The 24,498-nt window shown below is 38.9% G+C and overlaps 2 protein-coding genes and 1 long non-coding RNA gene across 4 annotated transcripts; 1 reads left to right on the top strand and 2 right to left on the bottom strand.

The window, feature by feature from the left end:
* Window positions 1-210: 210 nt before the first annotated feature.
* rps6kl1 (ribosomal protein S6 kinase-like 1) lies at window positions 211-11,876 on the bottom strand. The gene is made up of 11 exons (XM_047344832.1): window positions 11,757-11,876; window positions 11,415-11,589; window positions 11,048-11,172; window positions 10,575-10,667; window positions 7,409-7,456; window positions 4,947-5,079; window positions 3,433-4,833; window positions 2,217-2,306; window positions 1,995-2,077; window positions 1,806-1,901; window positions 211-1,359 (listed from the first exon to the last, which is right to left on the bottom strand). Exons 2-11 carry the CDS (start codon window positions 11,548-11,550, stop codon window positions 1,249-1,251), a joined length of 2,316 nt encoding a protein of 771 aa, XP_047200788.1. The 5' UTR covers window positions 11,551-11,589; window positions 11,757-11,876; the 3' UTR covers window positions 211-1,248.
* LOC124855188 lies at window positions 11,414-24,160 on the top strand. 2 transcript variants are annotated; one of them, XR_007035028.1, is made up of 4 exons: window positions 11,414-11,532; window positions 11,782-11,933; window positions 13,534-13,672; window positions 24,101-24,160. It is a non-coding gene; the product is annotated as an uncharacterized LOC124855188 (long non-coding RNA). The 2 variants fall into 2 exon arrangements; XR_007035029.1 differs by lacking the exon at window positions 11,414-11,532 and adding an exon at window positions 11,558-11,690.
* olfm4.2 (olfactomedin 4, tandem duplicate 2) lies at window positions 14,874-17,341 on the bottom strand. The gene is made up of 3 exons (XM_047344835.1): window positions 17,024-17,341; window positions 16,650-16,791; window positions 14,874-15,785 (listed from the first exon to the last, which is right to left on the bottom strand). The coding sequence occupies exons 1-3, from the start codon at window positions 17,285-17,287 to the stop codon at window positions 14,989-14,991; spliced, it is 1,203 nt and encodes a 400-aa protein (XP_047200791.1). The 5' UTR covers window positions 17,288-17,341; the 3' UTR covers window positions 14,874-14,988.
* Window positions 24,161-24,498: the final 338 nt, after the last annotated feature.

Raw genomic sequence — 24,498 nt, forward strand, 5'->3', positions numbered from 1 at the left:
ATATACTCTACTATACTGATAGTTGAAATTAAAAAAAGTATACATCTGTAACAAAATTCACCATTTGATGTGCCAGATTACACCTTTAAACTACTTCACATCTGCAGGCCCTCAGGTTAACAAACCCTTTTCTAAAGGAAACAAAGGGAACGGAAAATATCGGTTGATAACTTTTAGAAAGATAAATAAATCCAGTAATCCAAATCCATCCACAGTTTTGATTTAGAAGGGGTTTATTGACATGCATGATGATTATGAAGGGGACATGTAAAACCTCGTTATCAAAATAGAATTAAAACACTATGGTCCCATGAGTTAAAAGGAAATCTGTTATTGCCTTTATTGATAGAACATAGTGCCTTGAAAAAGCATCAGATTTTTCCCAACATGCATCCAAAAGGTTTAATTTATTTTTAGATAGACCAACACGAAGTGCATAACTGAAAAGTGGATATATGTTTTTTCAGTTTTTTGCAAATAAAATCCCCTCTGTAAAACATGGTGGCAGCAGCATTGCGCTGTGGGGATGCTTTATTCTGTTAAGCTGGTGAAATGAGAAGATGGATGGAGCTAAATACAGGGCAATCCTGAAAGAAAACGTATTAGAGGTGCTAAACATTTCAGATTGTGATTGATTCACCTTTCAGGAGGCCAACACTAAACAGCCAGAGCCACAATGAAATAGTTTAGATCAAAGCATATGCATGTTAAAATGGTCCAGTCAAAGTCCAGACCTAAGTCTAATAGAGAACCTATTTCAAAACTTGTTCACAGATGCCGTCCATCCAGTCTGTTGGGGCTCGAGCTGGTTTGCAAAGAGAAATGGCCAAAATAATTCAGTCTCATTTTAAACGTGTAAAGCTGGAGGAGACATTTCCCAAAGGCTTACACCTGAAAGGTGACTCTAAGTATTAACTTAGTCACCTAAACGCCAATACACAGATGAGATTTTTAGATTAAAATCTTGATTTTTTTTAACCATGTATCCTTTTCCTTCTACTTCATAATTATGTGCTACTTTGTGTTGGTCTGCCACATAAAACCCCAATAAAATGAGTTGAACTTTGTAATTGTAAAGTGAAAAAGGTCAAGTGGTATAATTACTTTTGCAAGGCACTGGATATTCACAACCTTTGTTCAGCCTTTTCTTTGGGAAGCTCATGTAAAATAGGTGCTGCGTCCATTCTGGACAGGTAGGATGCTTAAATCCAGCTTCAGTACAGTGTGGCACAAACGATAGGATGTCTGCTAGCAGGACAGAGCCTTCCAGGAGACACCACTGAAGAAGGGGTGACATTTAATGTCGCTTACGCCTCCACCTCCAGAACCCAAGCGATAACCAGCATCGAACTGAAGCAACTGTAGGGAAAGAAAATGATTTAGTTTCAAAATGCTGTAAGATATATAATCAGGTACTTTGTACAGTACCTTCCAAAATTATTCATACCCCATGAACTCTGAGCTGGTCAGTTGAAGGGAAGATGGATGGAGCTAATTACAGGACAATCTTAGAAGAAAACCTCTAAGATGGCATTGCACTTTAGACTGGGGCAGGACAATGACCCTAAACATACAGCCAGAGCTACAATGTTCAAGTTTATTACATGAATGATGCATATCCATCTGTTAGAATGGCCCAGTCAAAGTCCAGACATGAAGAGCTGAAAATTATTGAGAAAAATTCACTTCTTTGTGTTAAAGTCTCAATAAAATACATTCAAATTTTGGGTTATACAGTGACAAAAAGTGAAAAGGATCAAGGGCTTTAAATACTTTTGCAAGGCACTGTAAATTCTTGCTCTGACCTCAGTAAGCAGGGAAGCAGCTGCAGCACTTAGGTGGTTGGGGATGAGCAGCTGGGTGTGGGAATAGATTCCCGCTGGATGGAGCTGCCAAAGGGGCTGGAGGAGCATAAAAGAGCTTAAGCTTTATCGCAACATGTAGAACTGGCACACAAACCAGCTTCACTCCTGCATTTACTGCGTTCACCCTACCATTCCTGTTAGAAGTTCAAAGAGCAAAGCCCCAAGACTCCACCAGTCACAAGCTTCTGTAATCCTCGACACTCCTCCGATTTCTGGGAACACACAACGAGCTGGGTTTAGTTTTGTTCATGCCTAATATTTCTTCAGAAATCTTCACCTACTACAAGTGTAGTACCACCTCCATGTTGCCGCCTGATGGCAGACAACACTAAGGAGACTTTAGCTTTTTACCTGGAGCACAGTACATCTGATCCATGGCTCTGGAGCTGATCTCTGACTGAACCTCACTCCACTGGCTGAAAAACGTCAAACACACCTTTCCTGTGAAAACACGCCGCTCAGTCAAACTTTTAATTATTTATTATTTTATTTTGTATAGACTTGTAATGGATATTAAACTTTAAGCACCCCTTTTAAAATTCCACACTTTTGAGATGTAAACGAGATCAACATAAATCCTTTTTCCACCTTTAATGTGTCCTATAACTTGGACAATTCAATTGAAAATACAAAAACTGGACATCCCTCCAAAACTGATAAAAAGATGAGAAAAAAGCTGATCCAGGAGGCTACCAAGAGCCTGACAGCAGAATGAAAGGATCTACAGGGATTTTTGGCAAGCAGTGGCTATGAATGCGAAGACAGTCCCCCCTGTTCATCATCTGTCTGGACAAAGGCCTTTTTATAAGAAGAAAAACATCCAACCTCATCCATGTTTTGCAAAAACACATCCGAAGTCTTTTGAAAGCATGTGGGAAAATGTGTTCAATTCTGTTGAAAACAGGGATGAACCTTTGGGCCATAATTCCAACAGGTATGATTGGTGCAAAAACTACACTGTACATTACCAAAAGAACACCATAGCCAAAGTGAAGCATGGTAGTGGCAGTGTCATCCTATGGAGCTGTTTTTCTTTAGTGGAAACTGAGGCATTAGTTCAAGTGGAGAGAAATCATAAACAGTTCCAAACACCAGTCAATGTTAGCAGAAAACCTTCAGGCCTCAGCAGGAAGTGAACTAATAAAAACATTTCAGCAGAAGAAAATGTAAAGTTTTGCAATGGCCCAGCCAAAGCTCAGACCTGAATTTGATTGAATATCTGTGCCATGATCTAAACAGAGATGTGCGCAGAAGATGTTCTCATAGATTTAGAGTGCTGTTACAAATAAGAGTGGACAAATACAAGATGTGTGACATTAATAGAATCCTACCAAAAAAGACTGAGTGCTTTAGTAAAATCATAAGGTGCTTCACCAATATACTAGTTCAAGTGGGCACACCTATGCAACAAGGTTATTTTATTTTCCTATTTAAAGGTTTTTAGTTGCATGGGTCATAGGTCAAATTAAAGATGGAAAAAGTTCTGAAATGATTTATCGTGGTCTCATTTTTTTACATCACTTAAACCTGACAATTTAGTAGGTGTGTGAAGACTTGCTGGTCTCACCGTTGCTGGTGAGCAGAATATTCCTCGGGTTGAGATCCCGACACAAGATGCCTTGCTCATGCAGACTCTCCAGGGCCAACAGAATCTGCGCTCCCCAAACACACACCTCCGCTTCTGGAAGCCCCCAGTAGCTCTGCAAAGCCTTATCTGCTGGCCTGGAGGCCATGGCAGGAAACCGTGGCAGGTGACACCAGCCGTCCACCTCAATGATCTTGTCTTCTATATGCCACTCTGGTCCATCCACATTCTTTCTGTTGCTGTGGGATGTGGCCCCAAGAGGGTCAGGAGAGACCCAGCCGACATATGATCCCACTTTTGGGTTCTTCCCTCCAGGACTCAGTACCTCACCAGCTACCTCTACACCCTGTTTTCCAGCTCTGAGACAGTTTTCTCTAATATGACATACTTCTGATAACGCCCCCTGTGTATTTACGCTTCCGTGGAAAAGGGAAGCACGTGAATCCCGAGAACTTTCCGAGATGATGCTTGTGTCTGTGTGGTCAGAAAATACTGCTCTGTCTGTACTCCTGATGACTATCATTCCATTTCTTTCTTCTACAACAGGGTTGCTTTCTAGCTTTGACTCTGCATGTATGTCTTCAGAACTTCCACCTGGAAAAGTTCCCTGATGAGAGACATTAGTATCCCACGATGCCCTGCCACGGATTTGGGTTTGGCAATGGAGAGGGAGATGCAGAATGGCAGGAGAGGAACTCAAAGTCTCTTTTTCACTTTTAGGGGACTCTGTTCTTTTAAATGAGGTCTGATTTGTTTGTGATGTTGCTCTTAGCAAATTATTGTTAGTCACTGCATAGGGGTTTGTTTTATTATAGCTGTGTGATGGGCCCGCAGCTTCCCAGGCCGCCTCAAAGTGCGTACTGCACTCTATCAGTCCCATTCCGGCCTTCTTTTTATGGAGTTCTGACATGACATCGAGAGCTTGGCTGACACGGGCACAAGAGAGAGGAAGAGCCAGCTTTTCCTGAGCTTCGCTGGAATGCAGACACAAACTAGGGGCTGGTGGATGTATGTGGGTGTTGACCTGTGTCCTCGTCAGGCCAGAGAGCAGAGTCAGATGATCCAGCTTGGTGTAAAATGACGCTGCTGATCGCGTGTTCTGGAGGCAACCGGTCTCCTCGATGTAGGAGTGAGTCCCGCAGCTTTCCAGTCGCAGCTGAGTCTCATCCCATGAGTTTGGGAAGTCTTTATCTGGGCTCTCGTCAGAAAATTTATGTGGAATCACTGCTGTGCTCCTAATGCTGTGCTGGTAGTCTGTGCTGATTGCAGGTGAGGTGTGGCTGGTCTTCAGCTTGACGTGCTGGCCAGAGGTGAAGCATTGGTCTGGGTTTTCCCTTGCCTTCTCATTTCTAAGTTTGTGCAACTTGGAGAAAAGCCTTCCACCTAGAAGAACACAAAAAAAAATCCCATATTTGCTAATGTTCCTTTAAAAAAATACTGGACCTGTGCACAGTTTCATACTTCATACCTACAGGAACCAGATGTAACGACTTTACCTTTGACATGCTCCAGATGCAGATACACAGCATCCTCACTGACATAATATCGCAGCAGCTTCACCATGTAGGGCACCCCTTGAGGAATAATGGTTGTTTGGTCTCTGCTCTCCCAGCTCGATTTGACGAGGCTCTGCGAAAGCACAATCATGTAGTAATTTATTTAGAAACACTAATGAGCACTTTTATATTTAAAGGAATAACACTGGGATATTGTCTGGATTATTACTTTAGAAATATCTGAAACCAGTGTCTTGACAAGATATTAACATTGCTTGAACTTTTTAACTTTTTGTCACATTACAACCATAAAGCTCAATGTATTTTACTGAAATTGTTCTTTATAGACTAACAGAAAGTATTGCAAAAAACAAAACAAAAAAAAGTTAACATCGATTTTCAATTTTTGCCACAGATTCCAGATTGGACTGAGTTCCTGGCTTTAACTGGGCCATTTTAACTCCTGAATGTGCTTTGATTTAAATGCTTTCATTGTAGCTCGGAGTTGATGTTTGAGGTTGTTGTCCTGGTGGAGGGTGAGCCTCCACCTCAGTTTCTATTTTTCGCTGACTCTAATAGGTTTTCTTGCTGGATTGCCCTGTATTTATATCCCTCTCCCCTTAAGCTCTGACCAGCTTCACTGTCCATGCTGTAGAGCGGGGGTAATCAATTAAAACTCACTGAGGCCCAGTTACAAACATTTCCTTCTAGTGAAAGGTCCGGACGGAAGTCCAGCTTTTGTCTTTTTGAGTCTTACCTATCCAAATGTCCTCATTTCAACTTTTAACAAAGTGCACTTTAATAGTAAACACCTAGCTATTTTACCATAAATGAAAGCAATCCCTGGCAAATAAAGTGTAGGCCTTATTACAGATTAAAACAGAAACATCAGAATAAAATACATTTTAAAAGTCTAAACAGAGCCTAATAACCCTTTTTCTCTTAAATTGAATAGGTCCCAGACTAAAGAATTGAAGGCTATGAAAAAACTAAGCTTAAACAGTTCAAGCAAACAATTTTCTAAAACTGCTCAGCATCTTCGGAAAAGAATAATAAAAAATTTATCTTTTAGGGGGAAAAATGAAAATAGAGCTTTGCCATCTCTACCATCTTTACCCTTTGTATTCTTTTATTTTACTTTTCTGATTGAGAGAAATGGGCATGGCACTGCCCTGCCAGTAGTTTAAATCTCGGCAGGAAAGGAGTCAGAGCCATTCTCCTGCAGGCATATAGGTATTCATTTGAGCATAGGAGGCACAGGTTTTTGCACTGCCTGCTGGAAGAATGAATATACATTTTTCCGTCCATTCATCTTTAAAACAGCGATTTTCTGCATCAACCTTTATTTTTGGAGCAAGCCATGCGGTCACCGCCTCCTCTTCCACTGTGCTCCGGCACACTCACTGTGCTGCCCGCGCAGGTAAAACAAAAGATTTGATTGGTTCGACTGAGCGAAGCTATTGAAGTAATGGAGTAGAGGTGACCCCGAAAACACACCTCCCACATCTCTGCTCGGCTCTGCATCTAAGCTGTTTATCATCGCGAATGTCAGAAGAAATGTTCCATGAAAATGATCCATTTTCATGAATTTATTAGATTGGGCATGAGTTCGGACAGAACCATCACTCGTGGATTCGGTCCTAGGTCCACCATTTGGTGATGCCTGCTGTAGAGAATAATCCCTAAGGCATAATGCTGCCACCACCATGTTTGAAAGCCAGGATGATGTGTTTAGGGGAATGTGCAGTGTTAGTTCCCCTGTGAGATAATGTTTTCTGTGTTGGACAAAAAGTGTCATTTTGATCTGATCTGACCAGATGACCTTCCACATGTTTACTGCGTCCCTTACATGCTTATTGTTACCCCAGACTTTGTGTCTGATGTTCTCTAACAAACCTCTGAGGCCTTCAGAGAACAGCTGTAGCTGTGCTGAGATCAAATTACACATATGTGGACTCTATTTAGTAACTATGTTACTTCTCAAGGCAGCTGCTTGTACTAAACAGGTATCAAAGTTAATGTGGCTCAATACATATGTTGGGCCACACTTCACATTTTTAATTGTAAAAAATGTAAAAAAAAAAACATAAATTATTGTCCTTCCACCTCACAATTATGCACTACTTTGTGTTGGTCCGTCACATAAAATATCAGTAGAATACACAGCAGTTTAAAATACTTTTGCAGGACACTTTAGCTGAAATTTGAGGTGCACATGTACTATCTAACACGAGAGCTCTCCGGCAGATTGATTGAGTCATGACGAAGGGGAAAGGATGGAGACGGTTTCCATCGATTATCTTGCCACAGATTACAAGATTTGGCCCTCTGCCAGATGAGAAACTCACATGATCTCCACTAATCAGTGCATAGATGCTAGCAAATGAATATGTAGGTCATATATAGTAGATTCAAATGGATGTGGTTATTTATGTGCTTTTAATTCTGTAGAGCTTTCTTACCTTTACAACAAATGTCTCTTTGTTGACCATGCTTTGGACAATCAGGACCTTCGGAATAAAAAGTACAACATCCTCAAGCTAACACAGAAAAGCAGGTAAATTATTACAATATACATTTCTCTATGAATGAGTTTTATGGTTGAGGGCAGTGGATCATTGACAACACTTCGTTATGTAGAGCTACTGCAGACTCCTCAGACTCCTTTAAGTATTGACGCCTTGGCAAAGGTGTGGCATTTCATTTGACATTTGTCATGTATAAAAACAGTAGCAAGTTTTAATTCATGATTTCAGACTTCCTGTTTCCCTAGTGTATCAATATGAGGTGACTTTAGTGACCATACTCTTAGAAATTGACAAAAAACAAGGGAACTTGCACTTCAATCAGGTGGATTAAAATCAAACACCCACTCATGTAAACCTGCCTATATCTAAATGGAACTGTGACCAAAAAGGCTGAATAAGGATCTAAGTTTGTTTTGCCACCCTGCAGTGAGCAGGCTATCACCATGCCAACTGGTTGTTTAAGAGATATGCCAGAATAAACCTTCTCTGTCCTATCATCACAAATGTAGACATATGAAATTTTCTATGTGCTACTTGGACTTTAACTGGAAACATGTGCTTTGCTCAGATGAGACCGGGATTAAGCCTTTCTTTTACACCCACTTTACGTTGAGCTGGTGTGAAACAAAGGATGAATATGTGAAAATGATTCTCATCGTCACTGTTAAGTATGTTGGAGGATCTTTGATGCCGTGGGCCTATTACTATTCCAAGGCTCTGGTTACATTGTTAGCCACAATGGCATTGAGGACTCTCTGAAATAATATACAGGTCCTTCTCAAAATATTAGCATATTGTGATAAAGTTCATTATTTTCCATAATGTCATGATGAAAATTTAACATTCATATATTTTATATTCATTGCACACTAACTGAAATATTTCAGGTCTTTTATTGTCTTAATACGGATGATTGTGGCATACAGCTCATGAAAACCCAAAATTCCTATCTCACAAAAGTAGCATATTTCATCCGACCAATAAAAGAAAAGTGTTTTTAATACAAAAAACGTCAACCTTCAAATAATCATGTACAGTTATGCACTCAATACTTGGTCGGGAATCCTTTGGCAGAAATGACTGCTTCAATGCGGCGTGGCATGGAGGCAATCAGCCTGTGGCACTGCTGAGGTCTTATGGAGGCCCAGGATGCTTCGATAGCGGCCTTTAGCTCATCCAGAGTGTTGGGTCTTGAGTCTCTCAACGTTCTCTTCACAATATCCCACAGATTCTCTATGGGGTTCAGGTCAGGAGAGTTGGCAGGCCAATTGAGCACAGTGATACCATGGTCAGTAAACCATTTACCAGTGGTTTTGGCACTGTGAGCAGGTGCCAGGTCGTGCTGAAAAATGAAATCTTCATCTCCATAAAGCTTTTCAGCAGATGGAAGCATGAAGTGCTCCAAAATCTCCTGATAGCTAGCTGCATTGACCCTGCCCTTGATAAAACACAGTGGACCAACACCAGCAGCTGACACGGCACCCCAGACCATCACTGACTGTGGGTACTTGACACTGGACTTCTGGCATTTTGGCATTTCCTTCTCCCCAGTCTTCCTCCAGACTCTGGCACCTTGATTTCTGAATGACATGCAGAATTTGCTTTCATCCGAAAAAAGTACTTTGGACCACTGAGCAACAGTCCAGTGCTGCTTCTCTGTAGCCCAGGTCTGGGGAATGCGACACCTGTAGCCCATTTCCTGCACTCGCCTGTGCACGGTGGCTCTGGATGTTTCTACTCCAGACTCAGTCCACTGCTTCCGCAGGTCCCCCAAGGTCTGGAATCGGCCCTTCTCCAAAATCTTCCTCAGGGTCCGGTCACCTCTTCTCGTTGTGCAGCGTTTTCTGCCACACTTTTTCCTTCCCACAGACTTCCCACTGAGGTGCCTTGATACAGCACTCTGGGAACAGCCTATTCGTTCAGAAATTTCTTTCTGTGTCTTACCCTCTTGCTTGAGGGTGTCAATAGTGACCTTCTGGACAGCAGTCAGGTCGGCAGTCTTACCCATGATTGGGGTTTTGAGTGATGAACCAGGCTGGGAGTTTTAAAGGCCTCAGGAATCTTTTGCAGGTGTTTAGAGTTAACTCGTTGATTCAGATGATTAGGTTCATAGCTCGTTTAGAGACCCTTTTAATGATATGCTAATTTTGTGAGATAAGAATTTTGGGTTTTCATGAGCTGTATGCCAAAATTATCCGTATTAAGACAATAAAAGACCTGAAATATTTCAGTTAGTGTGCAATGAATCTAAAATATATGAATGTTAAATTTTCATCATGACATTATGGAAAATAATGAACTTTATCACAATATGCTAATATTTTGAGAAGGACCTGTACAATTTAAGATACAAAAATTTGGTGGCCATTCCAGAAAACTGGAAAATTGGTCAGCCTTAAGTATTTTAGCAGGTTAGCAATAAAACACATACAGCAGACATGCTTCACTAGACCTACAATCAAACTTCGTCCACCTTCACCTGAATCCCCAGACCTAAATCCTATAGAAAACCAGTGGAGTGAGCTGGAAAGAAAAGAGCATTAGAGTTGAGCCAAGATGCTGGAAGATCTAGAGATATTTTACAAAAAGGAATGGTCAAAGATTTCACCTCCAACCTTGTGAAATATTTTAGAAGACTAAGAGCTGTCTTATTGGGAAAGGGAGGTTGTGCAAAGTATTAATAGCAGAAGTGCCAGTCGTGGGATGCCTGTGATTCTTAAAATAAGGTCGTAATTTTTCTTAATGTGGGATTTTTTCCCCCCACTGAATAACTTTATTTGAATTACAATTAATTTTGCCAATTTTTTTTTTTGACGGCATTAGTGGCCTTTATTTTTTCCAGTATTTGTCTAAATGAGAGAGGGAAGACATGTGGCAAATGCCACCAGGGTCAGGACTCGAACCCAGGACGGCGTTAAGGACTATGGCCTCCATACATGGGTCATGTGCTTAACACCCTGCACCAGCAGCACCGCACCCAATTTTGTACATCTTTACATTGGATATCAATAACTGTGGAGAGTGCTGTATTTGAAGCTACATGCATGTATTTATACAAACTATCTTATTATATGGTTTGAAGTGAGAGAACTTCACCTACCTTATCGCTGACTCCCACCACTTTACACATTTCCAGATCCTCTACGGGTGAACTCAGGTGTCGGATCGGACGAAATCTCAGACTGCTATAGCCCTGGTAATCAAACCCACAGATAACTCAGCAAGTCAGGCGCTTGTCTTTGGTGGGCAGTGGAAATACAAGCACAAGTCCTGTGATTAAAGTATGTTATATTACTTTTCTTTAAAGTTGTTTTCTTTACCGTTGCACTTTGAATTACCCATCAATGAATGTGGCTACACAAATAATCTTGCCTTTCCTAATAATAGTTTATTCTTAGGTATTTCCCCACCAACTTAATCTAAAAGGCTTTATATTTAACAGTAATGTGGTCAGCTTTTAAAACATTACAATTTCAAAAAAACAATAGATGAAGAAATGGACTTATGAGCATTATTCAAGAGACACTCCAGGCTTCATCTACATTGAAACTCAACACAAGATGGTTGTCTTACCCCTAAATGAGAGCCTCCTTTCCCTAGGTTATCTTGCAGATGTGTTATAAAGATTTCTTCAGCTCGCTTCAGATACTGCGTGGTCTTCCTCTTCACAGCCTCCCTTCTATCTTTGTTTGGGTCCACTACAAAAGAAGCAAAATGTTTATGGTACCCATAAAAAAGTACTGTAGCACTGTGGGTCCTATATCTTACACAGCTTGCTGTTGACACTATGTGGGGAAGAAAAGCTTAATCAGCAGATGAATCTGAGCTTAACATTTGCCTTCTGACTTCCTGGTCTTAGTCATGTCACCATCACATGCTGGTCTTGTGGAAAACCTGGTCATTCATTTTCCTAGTTTAATGAATCACACAGTCTACTCACGCTGAACTCCATTCAGCAGTAAGTCCACTCCGTTCTTGTAGTAACTGAAGGCTGCCTCGTAGTCTTCGTTAACCTCGCTGTCCAGAGCCATTCGGATCTGTTTGGCAGCCTCCACCAGGTAATCTCTCTTTGCCATCTCTGAGATTTTTCTGGGTCTCTCAAGGTCCAGATGGGCCTGTTCACAGAACAGATAGTCGGATATTGTGTGGAAACATGGTTGAGACATGCACAACCTGCTTAATTAAACCTCAAACTGAAAGTGACTATGAAGCAACTGTAAGTGAATCATAATAGTGGTGTTCTGCTCTTAAATAGTATTCATTCACCATAACTGGGTTTCACCTTTGCTCCTGTGTCTTCTTATCAGCAGTAGGAAACATCTCTGTCTGCTGTCTCCGTGCTCAGTGCGTGTCGGCACCCAGAGAAGTCGGGGCTCAGGTCTTTGCAGCAGGACATGATCATCTGAGCCAGTGGAAACAAAGAGTTTGCCTTTTTAAGCAGAAGAGGAAGTGAAAATAGGTTTGTGTCTTCTATTTTGGATAAAGAGACAGAACGAGAAGTGCAAATGTTGAATTTGGATCAACAATATCACCATTCATAACTTACCCTAAGCCATCCAGGGGTGCTCTGTCATTTCTCTGTGGTCTTACATTTCTTCATATAAAAAAAAAAAACCTCTGTGTAGTTTTTGGAGTGTTTTATGTAACAGAGTGCACACAAAGTAATGCATAATTGTGAAGTTGTAGACAAATAATTTGATAAGACTATTTGTTTTGCATATTTTATTCATTCCCCTTTTACTCCAAAACCCAAAATTAAAATGAAATGCAACTAATTGTGACCTGTGTGTAATTTAATCTCAATATAAACCCAACTGATCAGTAAAGTCCTCAGAGATTTGTTTGAAAATAATAGAGAACAAAAAGCATCATGAAGACCAAGAAACACAGCAGACAGGTCAAGGGTATAGATGTGGAGAAGACAGAATAAGGTTATAAATATTATACCATTATCTAAATATCTCACTGAGCACTGTTCAATCCATCATCTACAAATGCAACGTATATGACACAACTGTAACCCTACCATTGCAAAATCCTATGTATGGCATAAAACAACAAGTGCATGTCAGACTGAATATGTTATATTCACAATGAAGCACAGAGGTTGCAGCATCATACTGTGGGGGATGCTTTTCATCTGCAGAAACAGGGAAGATTGTCAGAGTTGAATAGAAGATTTTGCTTAATATGGGGCAATCTTAACAAAACATGTTAGAGGATGCGAAATGCTTAAGACTAGACCAGAGGTTCATCTTACAGCAGGAAAACACTCAAGAAACGTTCAGATACAGTGGAATGGTTTAGATCAAAGCATACTAATGTGTTAGAATGGCCCGGTCAAAGTCCAGACATAAATCAAATTCAGAATCTATGGCAAGAAAATGTATGTTTACATATGCTCCTCATCCAACCTTACTGAACCTGAGCTATTTTGTAAAGGAGAAATGGCATAACATTTTAGTTTCTAAATGTGCAAAGCTGATACATACATATCCCAAAAGACTTGGAACTTACATTTTTGCAAAATCTGGTTCTGCAAAGTATTTATTCAGGTGGGTTGATTACATTTGCACCCCACATTTTTCAGATTTTTATTTGCAACACACGAAAAGCATCCAATTCACAAATGTGCACTACTTTGTTTTGGCCGTTCATCTAAAATCCCAATAAAATCTATTAAAGGTTGTAGGTGTAATAAAATAAGACAATGTGGCAGAAATACTTTTGCAAAGCACTCTGTGTGGCATTGTAGGCTACAACTAAAAAAGCATTGTATGAAATAATGACAGGTTTCTTCCCAACATCTTAACCACAACCGAACCACTGACATCTCACATGCAGACATCAGTCTCATAGTCATCAGAGCAGTGCATTTTAGGCGATACAAGGAAACACAAAAAGCCATCTTAAGTGTCCTCCATCATTATCCATTGCCCTTTCAGCATGGACTTGCACAGCTAGTGAGCTAGCAATTCATCATCATCAATAAATAGATAACTAAAACAACAGAAAACAAGTGTGTATGTAGAAATAAGACTCTCTGTACCTACTTTAAGGTAAGCATGACCTGGACACTGCAACCCAACAGCAGCAGCAGCATCAGCACCAGCAGCGGCCCGGATCATCAGCAGTAGGAATATACTCATCCTACTGAGCAGGAGAGGAGGAGGGAGCTCAGCCGAGACTGCTGATTGGGTGAGCATGATGTCATTTATGGGTACCATTTCATCCAAGGCACTCACTTCCCCCCACTCCTCATCATAGGTGCTGGGAGATTTAAAGAGACAGCACTGGTTTGAGCGTATAGACTGAAGAGGCCATTTCAGCCCTGATTTATTGTAACAATAAATCAGTGTTCACCAGACTAATCCTACTGCTAACTTGATATAATAGTTATTACGTTTGGATATTTCCTACTGTGGACTTTAAAAGGCGGGATTTACTCCCCGCCCCAATTAAATATCAGCATTGGTGCTCAGTGCCAGAGGGAGCCAGGCTCCAACTACAGCACAAAGCAGAGTCACCCCCAACCACACATACATGCATGCACCCTAGGGGAGGACAGGTTTACAGAAGGGGGCTAGGCACACCAGCATAACTCTGAAATCTGATCCTGCAACTTTATCACAAAAAGTACAAGGAGAGAGAGCTTAATCCTAAATTAATCTTTTAGCTGCTACATTTGTGTCATGTGAAGCCGTTTGCCTGAAATAAATGTATTTTATTATGCCGCTTTTGAGCAAAGCATTGGTCTACATGCAAAATGCTAAGTGTGGCATAAAAACCCTAAATCTGTGTCATTTTGGCCATTTTATTTTCTCCAACTACTGAAGGATATTTTCCAAACCCTGCACATTTATAAAAAGAAAATGTGTCTTTGTCTTGTTGTTTAATGTAAAGGTGAACAAGAAAAACAAGAATTTCATTTTGTGGTTGTGACTTGTGTTTTTAATGTGTACTTGATGATAGATTTGTCTTTTTATATCTTGTTTCCATTTAACTTTGCATCCATGTATCACAGATGATGTTCCGCATTCGAAAGCTATTGTTATCTTTGACTTATGCACATTAAATTGATTCCAACACACCCATTGATGGATTTATTACATAGTGGATTGGGAGTCATGTTCAGTTTTTCATTTCTAATTTGAAAATACATCTAATAATGCTTTTCTTTGTGTATTTGTTCAATTTGCATTTAATAGAGATTCAAACAGTTTTGAATTTAAATTGCATTGTTTAACAATGATTCTGTCATGCAGGGTTCATTTCAGTTTAATTTGAAGAAAATGGTTGTTAATCCTGGATTTATATACTCTTGCTGTTTTAAATAAGCTTAAATGAGGCACCTTTTTAATAACTTAAATATTTTATACAGTACACAACTGACAATATGTGGATGCTTCAGTGTGATTTTATTCAATAAGTGACAGGGGAAAGCCTAGAACTAGGTGAAAGTGGTTGCAGATCTGTCATATCAATCTCAATACGAAGATCAAACATAAGTTGAATCACTCTTTGTTAAATTTTACATTATATGACACATAATAGCCATTGTTGTACATGTAGAGCTTCTGATCAATGGGATTGTAGTCCAGGTTGGTGTATTTGTCCTGGAATTTCTTGAAGGTGATGCTGAGGTTTCTCTCCTGCTTGGTCTTGGTGTCATAAGCGTAGAAGATCTCCTCGGTGCTGATGTCCACTGACCTGGTGGCATACATCACTCCACAGACCATGAAAGCATTGCCAGCTGACTGTTTGTACATACCAGTAGGCCAAACAGCCTCAATCCCAAAAGACTTTTCATCTATTTTAGCAATGACAATTTTCCCCATGTTCTGAGTTGAGGCATACAATACCCATAAACCCGTTTCATCAGCTGCAAAGTCCAGGTTCTGATTGCTTGAGTAGGCGTAAGAGAAACTCTGACTGGCAGCTGAAATCACTCTGTATTCATACTCAGAAGAGGTCACATTTAGTTTGGTCATGCTGAAAGGGGAGTCATGCTGATAATAAATGGCATTACTGTGAACAATATAATTGTTGCCAGTTCCTCGCCAATCGTTTGGTAGGGTATATTGTTTGATGGCCTTCCTCAAGATCAGATTTTCATAGTTGGAGTAAAAATAAAAGTCATAAACCATTTCAGGGCTGCTGTACGCACCGTAAAAGTGCATGTTCTCATTACCTCGGATGGGCTTGGAGTCTCTCCCCCAGCCACCGTACAGGTAACCCGAATTTAGATGAGCATTTAGTTGGACAACCAACGGATTGCCGATGCTCAAGATTCCCGTGTGGTTGCAGTTTCCTGGGAAAAACCACAAAGTAAGTTGGCAACACAGATGCATCTCAGTAAATCAGAATATTACTAAAAAGTTAATTTATTTCAATACTTAAATTCAAAAAGTGTTAGTTGTTATGATTACTGTTTGTCATACAGCTAGAAAAAGAAATCTCTGGACTCTTAGAATACATGAATTTGACATCATGCGAGGGCTTTTTAACACAGACTCTTTGTTCTACTGAAGAGTATATACAGTATAATGTACAGTATATCGACTCACTAATTGGTTGTGGCTTCTTTTGCATGAAATTCTGCATCAGTGGGCCGTGGCATGGAAGCAATCAGCCTTTGGCAAAAATTAGACATTAAAGAAGCCCAGGTTGCTTTGATTGCAGCCCAGTTATTAACCCTATTATTTGTAAACTTTATTGCCGACAGTATTTCCTTCCACTCAACTTTCCATCAATAAGCTTTGATAGAACAATTAGCAATGACCTTTTTGACTTACTCTCCTGGTGAAGGGTGTCTGCAGGACCACTGTCAAGTTAGCAGTCTTCTCCGTGCTTGTGTACACCATAGCATGGTGATAACAACACTTTTTTGCATTACAAATTATTTTTAAATTTGTAAAAAAAAATTAACTAATGTTCTCTTTTTCTAAGATACTGAAATGTGGGTTTTCATTAGCTGCAAGAAATAATCATCAAAATTAATACAGATAAGTGTTTGAAATATATCACTGTGTGTGTGATGAATTTATATAAAGTAACACTTTTTGATTTAAAGCAGTGGAATAAATGAACTTTTCAATGATATGCTACTTTGTAAGATGCACTTTTAGCTGTTAAAGTGCAAACCGTTATTGATCATGTTAGGCAGCTTCCTTACCGACATCTGGTTTGATTATATCTTGGTCAATCTGACACTCCTCTAGTTTCTTCTGCAGCTTGGCAAACTGATATCGGATCACCTCCAGGTTGCTCTTGTCATAAGTCTCCAACTGGTTCACAATGAACGTCATGTTTCGGATCTAGAAGTGAAAATAGGGAGAAAATGTGGATTACATTTTACAAAGGAACTATACCTGAGGGTGTCAGGCCCAGAAAGTAGTTGTATTTTAATACAATAGTTGTTGGTGTGTAATCCAATTTCCCTAGTTCGCATGTTTTTGCAGGTGCAACAAACTAAACCACACAATGGCGAAATGCATTGCAAGGATCTGGGAAGATTTTTTTTTATTCAAGTAGAAAATAAAATTTCACCTCAATGTACAGACTGTCGAATAGGGATGAAGAGGAGTTGAGAGAGTTTTTAAGCTGAGACACCAGAGCCTCAAACTCTCTGAGCTCAATCCTGAGCAGCTCAAAGTCCAGCTTGATGTAATCATCAGGACTACTTTGCATGATGGTCAATCTTTCTTCCAGATCCTTCAGTTCTGCAAGATAGATCACCAGTTTGTCCTCATACTTCACCAGCTGCAAGAATAAAAAAACAGGAACAAGTAATATGATTTCACCACATTGCATGTTTCTAAAAATATTTTCTCGAGGTCATTCCTAACACCACCTTATTCTTTTGGATTTCCACTTCCACGATCAGATCTTTGCTGACTTGCTGCATGTTCTCAACCCGGTCGGCAGGAAAGGTGGTTTCAGGTAGATAAACATGGCAAACACACTGACCTGATGAACCCACTGAGGCAGTCACATTTCCAGATTCCCAGTCTTGCACTGGCTAAAAATAAAAAAATAATACATGGAATATCTACACAATTTGCATCAAATATGTAACAGAAATGAGGATTACTTACAATCCAGGCCAAAGCAGGACTAAAGGCACTGAAGAGCAGAAACAGAAACAGCAGCATCATGCCCCACCACATCTCTAGAGTGTCTCTTTGCTGGAGTTTTTAAAGGCTGCTTGTGTCAAACACATTCTCTCTTCCCACGGTTATTACATTATTCAGCACTTAAACAGTCGTAATTTGCAAAGGCTGAGAATCCACAGTGTAATGTTTAATCTGAACATAGGGTGTGGATGTGAAAATCTCCAGATGTGGTGACACTTTTTACAGACTCTTTATTTAACCTATTATTTGTATTATGGTGAAGCATAGACATGTTTAAACAGTTTAAGCAGTTAATTTCAGGACATTTTTAGATAGTGATGGGTTCATTGTTTGCTTCCTCAGTCGAACGGTTTATTGCCAGTGCAAGGTTCGATCTGAACATGCGGTGCGGATGGGAAATGGCTCATCTGTCATGACATTTAACAAAATTTTTTATGGTCCGTTTACTGAAAGGAGCATCACTTTAGAAAGTCTCTGCCTGGAACCCTGTTAGTGATTAGATTATTTTAAACATTCAGTTTAATCTGTAATTCATAAAGTAATTTTTGTAAGTCATAAAAAGTAAAAACATTTTCAGAAATCTCACAAAAAAGGAAAACAGCTTTGTGTGTATCTGTGTTGATGACATCGCAAGAGGTACAAGAATGGAGCTGATCAGCTTTCATTAATTAACATTACTGGAAAAAGCAACTTATGGGAGAAATTTGCACAGATTCTGAAGCATTCCAGTTTCATCCCAGTCCGCCCTGGTCCTTTTCATAACGTGTGTATGTTGCCAAATGTTTCTAAAATCCATGCAGTTTTCTACAATGGATTAATAGGGCCAATACAGACAAAAGAAAAAATATAAATGTGGCCATGGAGGAGAACATTTCCACTTAAAAACTCAGAAAATTCTAGATTAATTTCACATAGCAGAAAAAGTTGTAAATTGGCTAATTAAAAATGAAAATTTCCATGGTTAAAGGCACAAAAGATATTCTCTGACATTGTAAGGTCAGAAATTTGCGTAAAAAATCTTAGACGTTTACTAAGATGAGGCAGACATTTGTAAAAAGAAAATGCCAGAATTCCTCTGAGACTGAAGTGGTAAATTTATGATATGAGTATCTGGATGTTTTCCAAAGTATAAGTGGAAGATCCGGACTCCTGTATCAGAAGAACATCTCCTGGGTGGAGACTAGCCATGAACGCCTCAAACGGGATCTGAAATTCGCTATAACTGAGACAGTGAGAAAGAAGCTGCAACATGGCTGCACCCAGGAGATGTCGTACTGATACAGAAAATGAGTCCAGGTCTTCTACTTACACTTTTGAAAATATATAGATGTGCATCTCCTGAATTTACTACTTAAACCTTACAAATGTCTGACTTTATAATGTAAGAGAAAAATCTTGTTTTTACATCATAAATGCATAACTTTAATTATGGAAATTATTCTTTTTTTCCTTGAAATTTATTGGGGGTTTTTTTCTTGTAAAAATGTGAAAGTCATCAGGAATTTACTCCTCCATGGCCACGTTGTTTTTTTTTCCCTTTTTTCTACAATATCCCTGTTAATCCGTAGTAGTTTTTTCACACATTATTCAAACATTTTGCTGCAACTATCCAGGCTGCAAATATAAACATTCAAGGGAGCAAACTGAATGATAAAAACACAAAAAAGGATACTCAAAAGAACTTTGATCAGTTGCCTTATTCCTTATGTGATGTCACCAGAGGCATGCAGACATGGAAGCTTGTTTTTGGGAGAGTGGATTGTGTCCTGAATAAATATTTTACTCCAAAAGAGCCAAACAAACAGAAAAACTGAGCAGGAAATGTTTTATAGATGACAAAAAAGTTTAGTTTAATTTTAAGTATTAATTTTGGTGGGTCTCCATCGAGGTTGGTGCACACTAACTGTGAAACTGGATTAGTCAGGTGTATTTGGTATTAAATGATCAGAGCTTGTAGGTCTAAGGAAGAGGATCCTGGATTGAAACATTTTTAATCAAGGTTGAAATATACCCAAATAAAACGTATCCAATCTTTTACACCAATTTTATTTGTTAATTTCCAACTTTCTTTTGCCCTGCCCCATATTTTAATTGGTTCAAAATGGTTTGATGAGTCTGAAAATGGCCTAAATCACTTCCTATTGATTGTAAAGTTCTAATTTTTTATTGTTATATTTTTTTTATTCTATCATCATGAAACCTTTTTTCATCATCATGAAATTTAGCCTTTTTCCCCACAGGCTTTCTAATACAAATCTTATCTATGTAGCTTCTGATTTAAGCCTTTCCAAATGCATCTAGGGATATGACACAATGTAGCCTCTGAATAAATGAACTGATTCATTCATTATGACCTTGGCATTTAGATGTGCCTTTCAGCTGCAGCATGAAAGGAGTTTCTGTAAATCTGCTTTTCTTCTATGTAAGCTGTGCAAAACAGTTCTACTTCGGACAAGCATTAATAACACCATATCTATAAGAGTCATGGTCTATATCTGGAGTTTGCAGCCTGCGGCTCCGGAGCCGCATGCGGCTCTTTAGACCGTTCACTTTGGTTCTTAATAACTTGCAATGTTTTCAAATGTGAATGTAGTTTTAAAAAATGCTAGCTTAAGCAGTTTTTCCTACACTTCTTTGTGCAAAATAAACATTTCCACAAATACTGCCACTAATGGTATAGGGAATATATTTTTTGTGCCAGTAAGTTGCAAACTACATGATTTTTAATGTCATTCTATATGAAAATTAAATGTCACAATGATGAAAATGTATTAAACCTACTATTAAAACTTTAGTTTTTTGATTTAAACAATTTTCCTATTGTAGGTATTATTAAAAAAAAAAAAACAGGCTATTTTGTTTCAAAGAGTCATGTTGCTTTTGTGGCTGGGAAATTGTTTTTTAACTGGACCCAAGGCAAAAATTACTCCAAGGGTTGTAAAGGTTGCTGACCCGTTTTGCACAAACACGAACCAATGTTGTATGAGCCTCTCAGCAACCACCACAGTACCACATTTTATTGGCTGGATGATGTTTCACTTGACGTTTGCTTCAGTCACTTAAAAATGTTTATTAAATAAACAGCAGTTTGAGAAAGTGATCATTTAACATTTTTTGAATATTTAATTTACATAGTATTTCTATGAACCTGTTGAAATGTTCAGACAGGATGTTCCACTCTAGTGTTTATCTGCAAAACTGATTTTAGTTCCCATAATGGAGAGAATAATAATGGTTAAATCTGGACATAAATCATTTAGATTTTACAGTATTACAAACAAAACAGGCTGCAAAAAACTTTTCAAATTCCCCAAAAGCAATTTGGATAATAGTACAGTACCCACAGTGCCTTGGAAAAACCCATAATCTAACCCATAAACTAAAAAGTCAAATAAAAACAACAAAACACACCAAAACCTACTGGGAGAGACTGCATCCACCCCACTTTGGATGGAGCAGCTCTTCTTTCTAGGAATCTAGAGGAATTTATTAGTTCTCCAAAACTCTGACAACCCAGGGTTCAGACCAGGTGGATTTATTTTGTCTCACAGAATCCTGGCTGCAGCAAGAAGATTATATTACAATAAATTACTCCTACTAATTATTTAAATTTTCACGTACCTCGAAATACTGGACAAGGAGGAGGAGTAGCAACCATCTTTCAGTCCGATTTATTGATTAGTCCCAGACCAATCAATAGCAACAACTCTTTTGAATATTTAATCCTTAGTTTTCCTCATCCAAATTGCAAAGCACTAAAACCACTTCTGTTTGTTTTTTGTACCGTCCACCAGGCCCTTACTCTCAATTTTTAGATTAGTTTTCAGACCTTTTATCTGATTTAGTGTTAAATACAGATAAAGTTATTATAGTGGGGGATTTTAACATTCATGTTGACACTGAAAGTGATAGCCTAAATATAGCGTTTAATGCTATCTTTGACTCAATTAGCTTTGCTCAAAACATTAACAAACCTACCCACCTTTGTCTTCATTCTCTGGACCTTGTGCTGACATATGGCATTGAGTGTGAAGACATAACAATATTTTCTCATAACCTTGTCCTGTCTGACCATTTTTTAATAACCTTTGAGTTTAATTTAACCGAGTACTCCACACCTGAAAGAAAATGTAATTACAGTAGATCATTATTAGACAATGCTGTGACAACCTTTAAAGAATCTGTTCCACTTTTAATTTCCTCATTATCACAACAAAACACAGTGGATGGCAATAATTTAGTTTCTTCCGCTTCACAAATGGATTTTCTTGTTCATAGTGTTACATCCTCATTGCGTGATGCAGTAGACAATGCAGCCCCCTTGAAAAAGAAGGTAATCATTCATAGGAGGCAGGCTCCATGGTTTAATTTAGATCTGCATACTTTAAAGCACAATGTTAGAAAATTGGAGAGCAAATGGCGCTCTACACACCTAGAGGATTCCTACTTAATCTGTAAAAATAGCCTACTGTTGTATAAAAAGACACTTCACCAAGCTAGAACAGCTTATTTCTCATCATTAATAGAAGAGAACAAGAATAATCCTAGGTTTCTCTTTAGTACAGTTGCTAAACTTACACAGAGTCATAGCTCTGTTGAGCCATCCATTCCCTTAGCTCTTAGCAGTCATGACTTTATGGGATTCTTCTTAAATAAAATTGATTCTATTAAAAATAAAATCTTTGACATACTCCCGAAGATGATTACTTCATCCTCAGCAAGTGAGACAACATTGGAAATAACTGCAGAACCTGATTTGTGTTTGGACTGTTTTGATCCTGTGGAGCTTCCTGAGTTATCAGAAATATTAGCTTCATCTAAACCTTCAACTTGTATGTTAGACCCAATCCCAACCAAATTATTTAAGGAAGTGTTCACTCTGATTACCAGCCCCATTTTAGATATGATTAATCTATCCTTAGTAAATGGATATGTACCACAGGCTTTTAAGTTAGCTGTAATTAAACCTTTACTTAAGAAACCTTCGCTTGATCGAGATGACTTGAAAGATTACAGACCTATATCCAATCTTCCATTCTTACCTAAAATTCTTGAGAAAATAGTTGCTAATCAAATGTGTGAGCATTTATATAGCAATGACCTGTTTGAAGAGTTTCAGTCAGGCTTCCTAGCTCATCATAGCACTGAAACAGCTCTGCTGAAAGTCACTAATGATATTCTTATGGCCTCAGATAATGGACTTGTGTCTGTACTTGTCTTGTTAGATGTCAGTGCTGCAGTTGATACAGTCGATCACAATATTCTCTTAGAAAGGCTGGAATATTCTGTGGGGATCAGGGGAACAGCGCTAAGCTGGTTTAAATATTATTTGTCTGACAGATTCCAGTTTGTTCATGTAAATGATAAATCATCTTTAAACTCCAGGGTTCATTGTGGAATACCACAGGGTTCAGTACTTGGGCCAATTCTCTTTACTATATATATGCTTCCAATAGGTCAAATTATCAGGCAGCATAGAATAAATTTTCACTGTTACGCTGATGATACTCAGCTTTACTTATCCATAAATCCTGATGAACCCAACCAGTTAGATAGACTACAAGCATGTCTTGAAGATATAAAAACTTGGATGACTTTACATTTTTTGCTTCTAAATTCAGACAAGACAGAAGTTGTCGCCTTTGGACCGGAGTTTTTAAAAAATAAACTGCTTAGTCAATCACTTAACCTTGATGGCATTAAATTGACCTCCGATAATAAAGTAAAAAACCTTGGTGTTATTTTTGACCAGGACATGTAATTTAAATCCCATATTAAACAGGTTTCTAGGATTTCTTTCTTTCACCTCCAGAACATTGCCAAACTTAGAAATATCCTGTCCAGGAGTGATGCTGAAAAACTAGTCCATGCATTTGTTACTTCAAGGCTGGACTATTGTAATTCTTTACTATCAGGATGTCCACAAAAAGCCTTCAGCTGATTCAAAATGCTGCAGCAAGAGTTCTGATGAAAATTAAAAAGAGAGATCATATTTCTCCTATTTTAGCTTCCCTTCATTGGATCCCTGTTAAATCCAGAATATAATTTAAAATTCTCCTTCTCACATATAAAGCCCTTAATGATCTAGCTCCATCATACATCAGAGATCTGATTGTTCCATATGTTCCTAACAGAGCACTTCGTTCACAGACTGCAGGTTTACTGGTGGTTCCTAGAGTCTCTAGAAGTAGAATGGGAGGCAAATCCTTTAGTTATCAGGCTCCTCTCATGTGGAACCAGCTCCCAGGTAGACACCCTGTCTACTTTTAAGGCTAGGCTGAAAACTTTCCTTTTTCAATAAACCTTATAGTTAGAGTGGCTTAGTTTATCCTGAGCTATCTCTGTAGTTATGCTGCTATAGGCTTAGACTGCTGGAGAACATAATGACCACTTTCACTCTTTCTGCTACATTCTCAAACTACTCTCCAATTTTGCATTATTTGCTGTTATTTCAACTTTTAACTTTGTTCTCTCTCTTTTCTCTTCCTAGAAGCTACACCTGGCCTGACTCTGTATCTACTTGTGACACCGTCCTGGAGGGGGGCATCGTCCAAGCTTCTGATGTCAACAACTTAATGTTCACCTTCTACCGATGATCCACTTGGCCCTGTCTTTCAGTGTTTAACTATATTTTTCCTCCTAGACATAGCTACTGTCTTAGCGTTTACTGTGACTAACTGTAGGTGCTTACTCTCATACTCTAAACTTGAAAACTGGCTCAGAGTTTATCTGTTCTTTCTTCATAGATGAAACCACTAAAAGAGCTACACCCATTAACATTTACTTTTCCTTCCCATAGAAAGTACTCCTGGATCAGTGCTTCTTTGTTCTTTGTGTCTCTGCTCTGTTCTCTGAAACCCCCAGTCAGTCATGGCAGATGGTCGCTCA

The sequence above is a fragment of the Girardinichthys multiradiatus genome, chromosome 19 (genome assembly GCF_021462225.1).
Source record: "Girardinichthys multiradiatus isolate DD_20200921_A chromosome 19, DD_fGirMul_XY1, whole genome shotgun sequence".
Lineage (NCBI taxonomy): Eukaryota > Metazoa > Chordata > Actinopteri > Cyprinodontiformes > Goodeidae > Girardinichthys > Girardinichthys multiradiatus.

Bases quoted from the DNA above. Each gene is read 5' to 3' on its own strand.
- rps6kl1 (XM_047344832.1), bottom strand. From the start codon at position 11,550: ATGGCAAAGAGAGATTACCTGGTGGAGGCTGCCAAACAGATCCGAATG. The intron at 5,080-7,408 runs GTAAGAAAGCTC...GTGCTTTCGCAG, and splicing joins AAGAGACATTTGTTGTAAAG to AGCCTCGTCAAATCGAGCTG. The intron at 1,360-1,805 runs GTCAGAGCAAGA...CTTTCCCTACAG, and splicing joins CTGCTTCCCTGCTTACTGAG to TTGCTTCAGTTCGATGCTGG.
- olfm4.2 (XM_047344835.1), bottom strand. From the start codon at position 17,287: ATGCAATGTGGTGAAATCATATTACTTGTTCCTGTTTTTTTATTCTTG. The intron at 16,792-17,023 runs GTGAAATTTTAT...TTTCACTTCTAG, and splicing joins TCGACAGTCTGTACATTGAG to ATCCGAAACATGACGTTCAT. The intron at 15,786-16,649 runs GTAAGGAAGCTG...GGTTTTTCCCAG, and splicing joins TATAATCAAACCAGATGTCG to GAAACTGCAACCACACGGGA.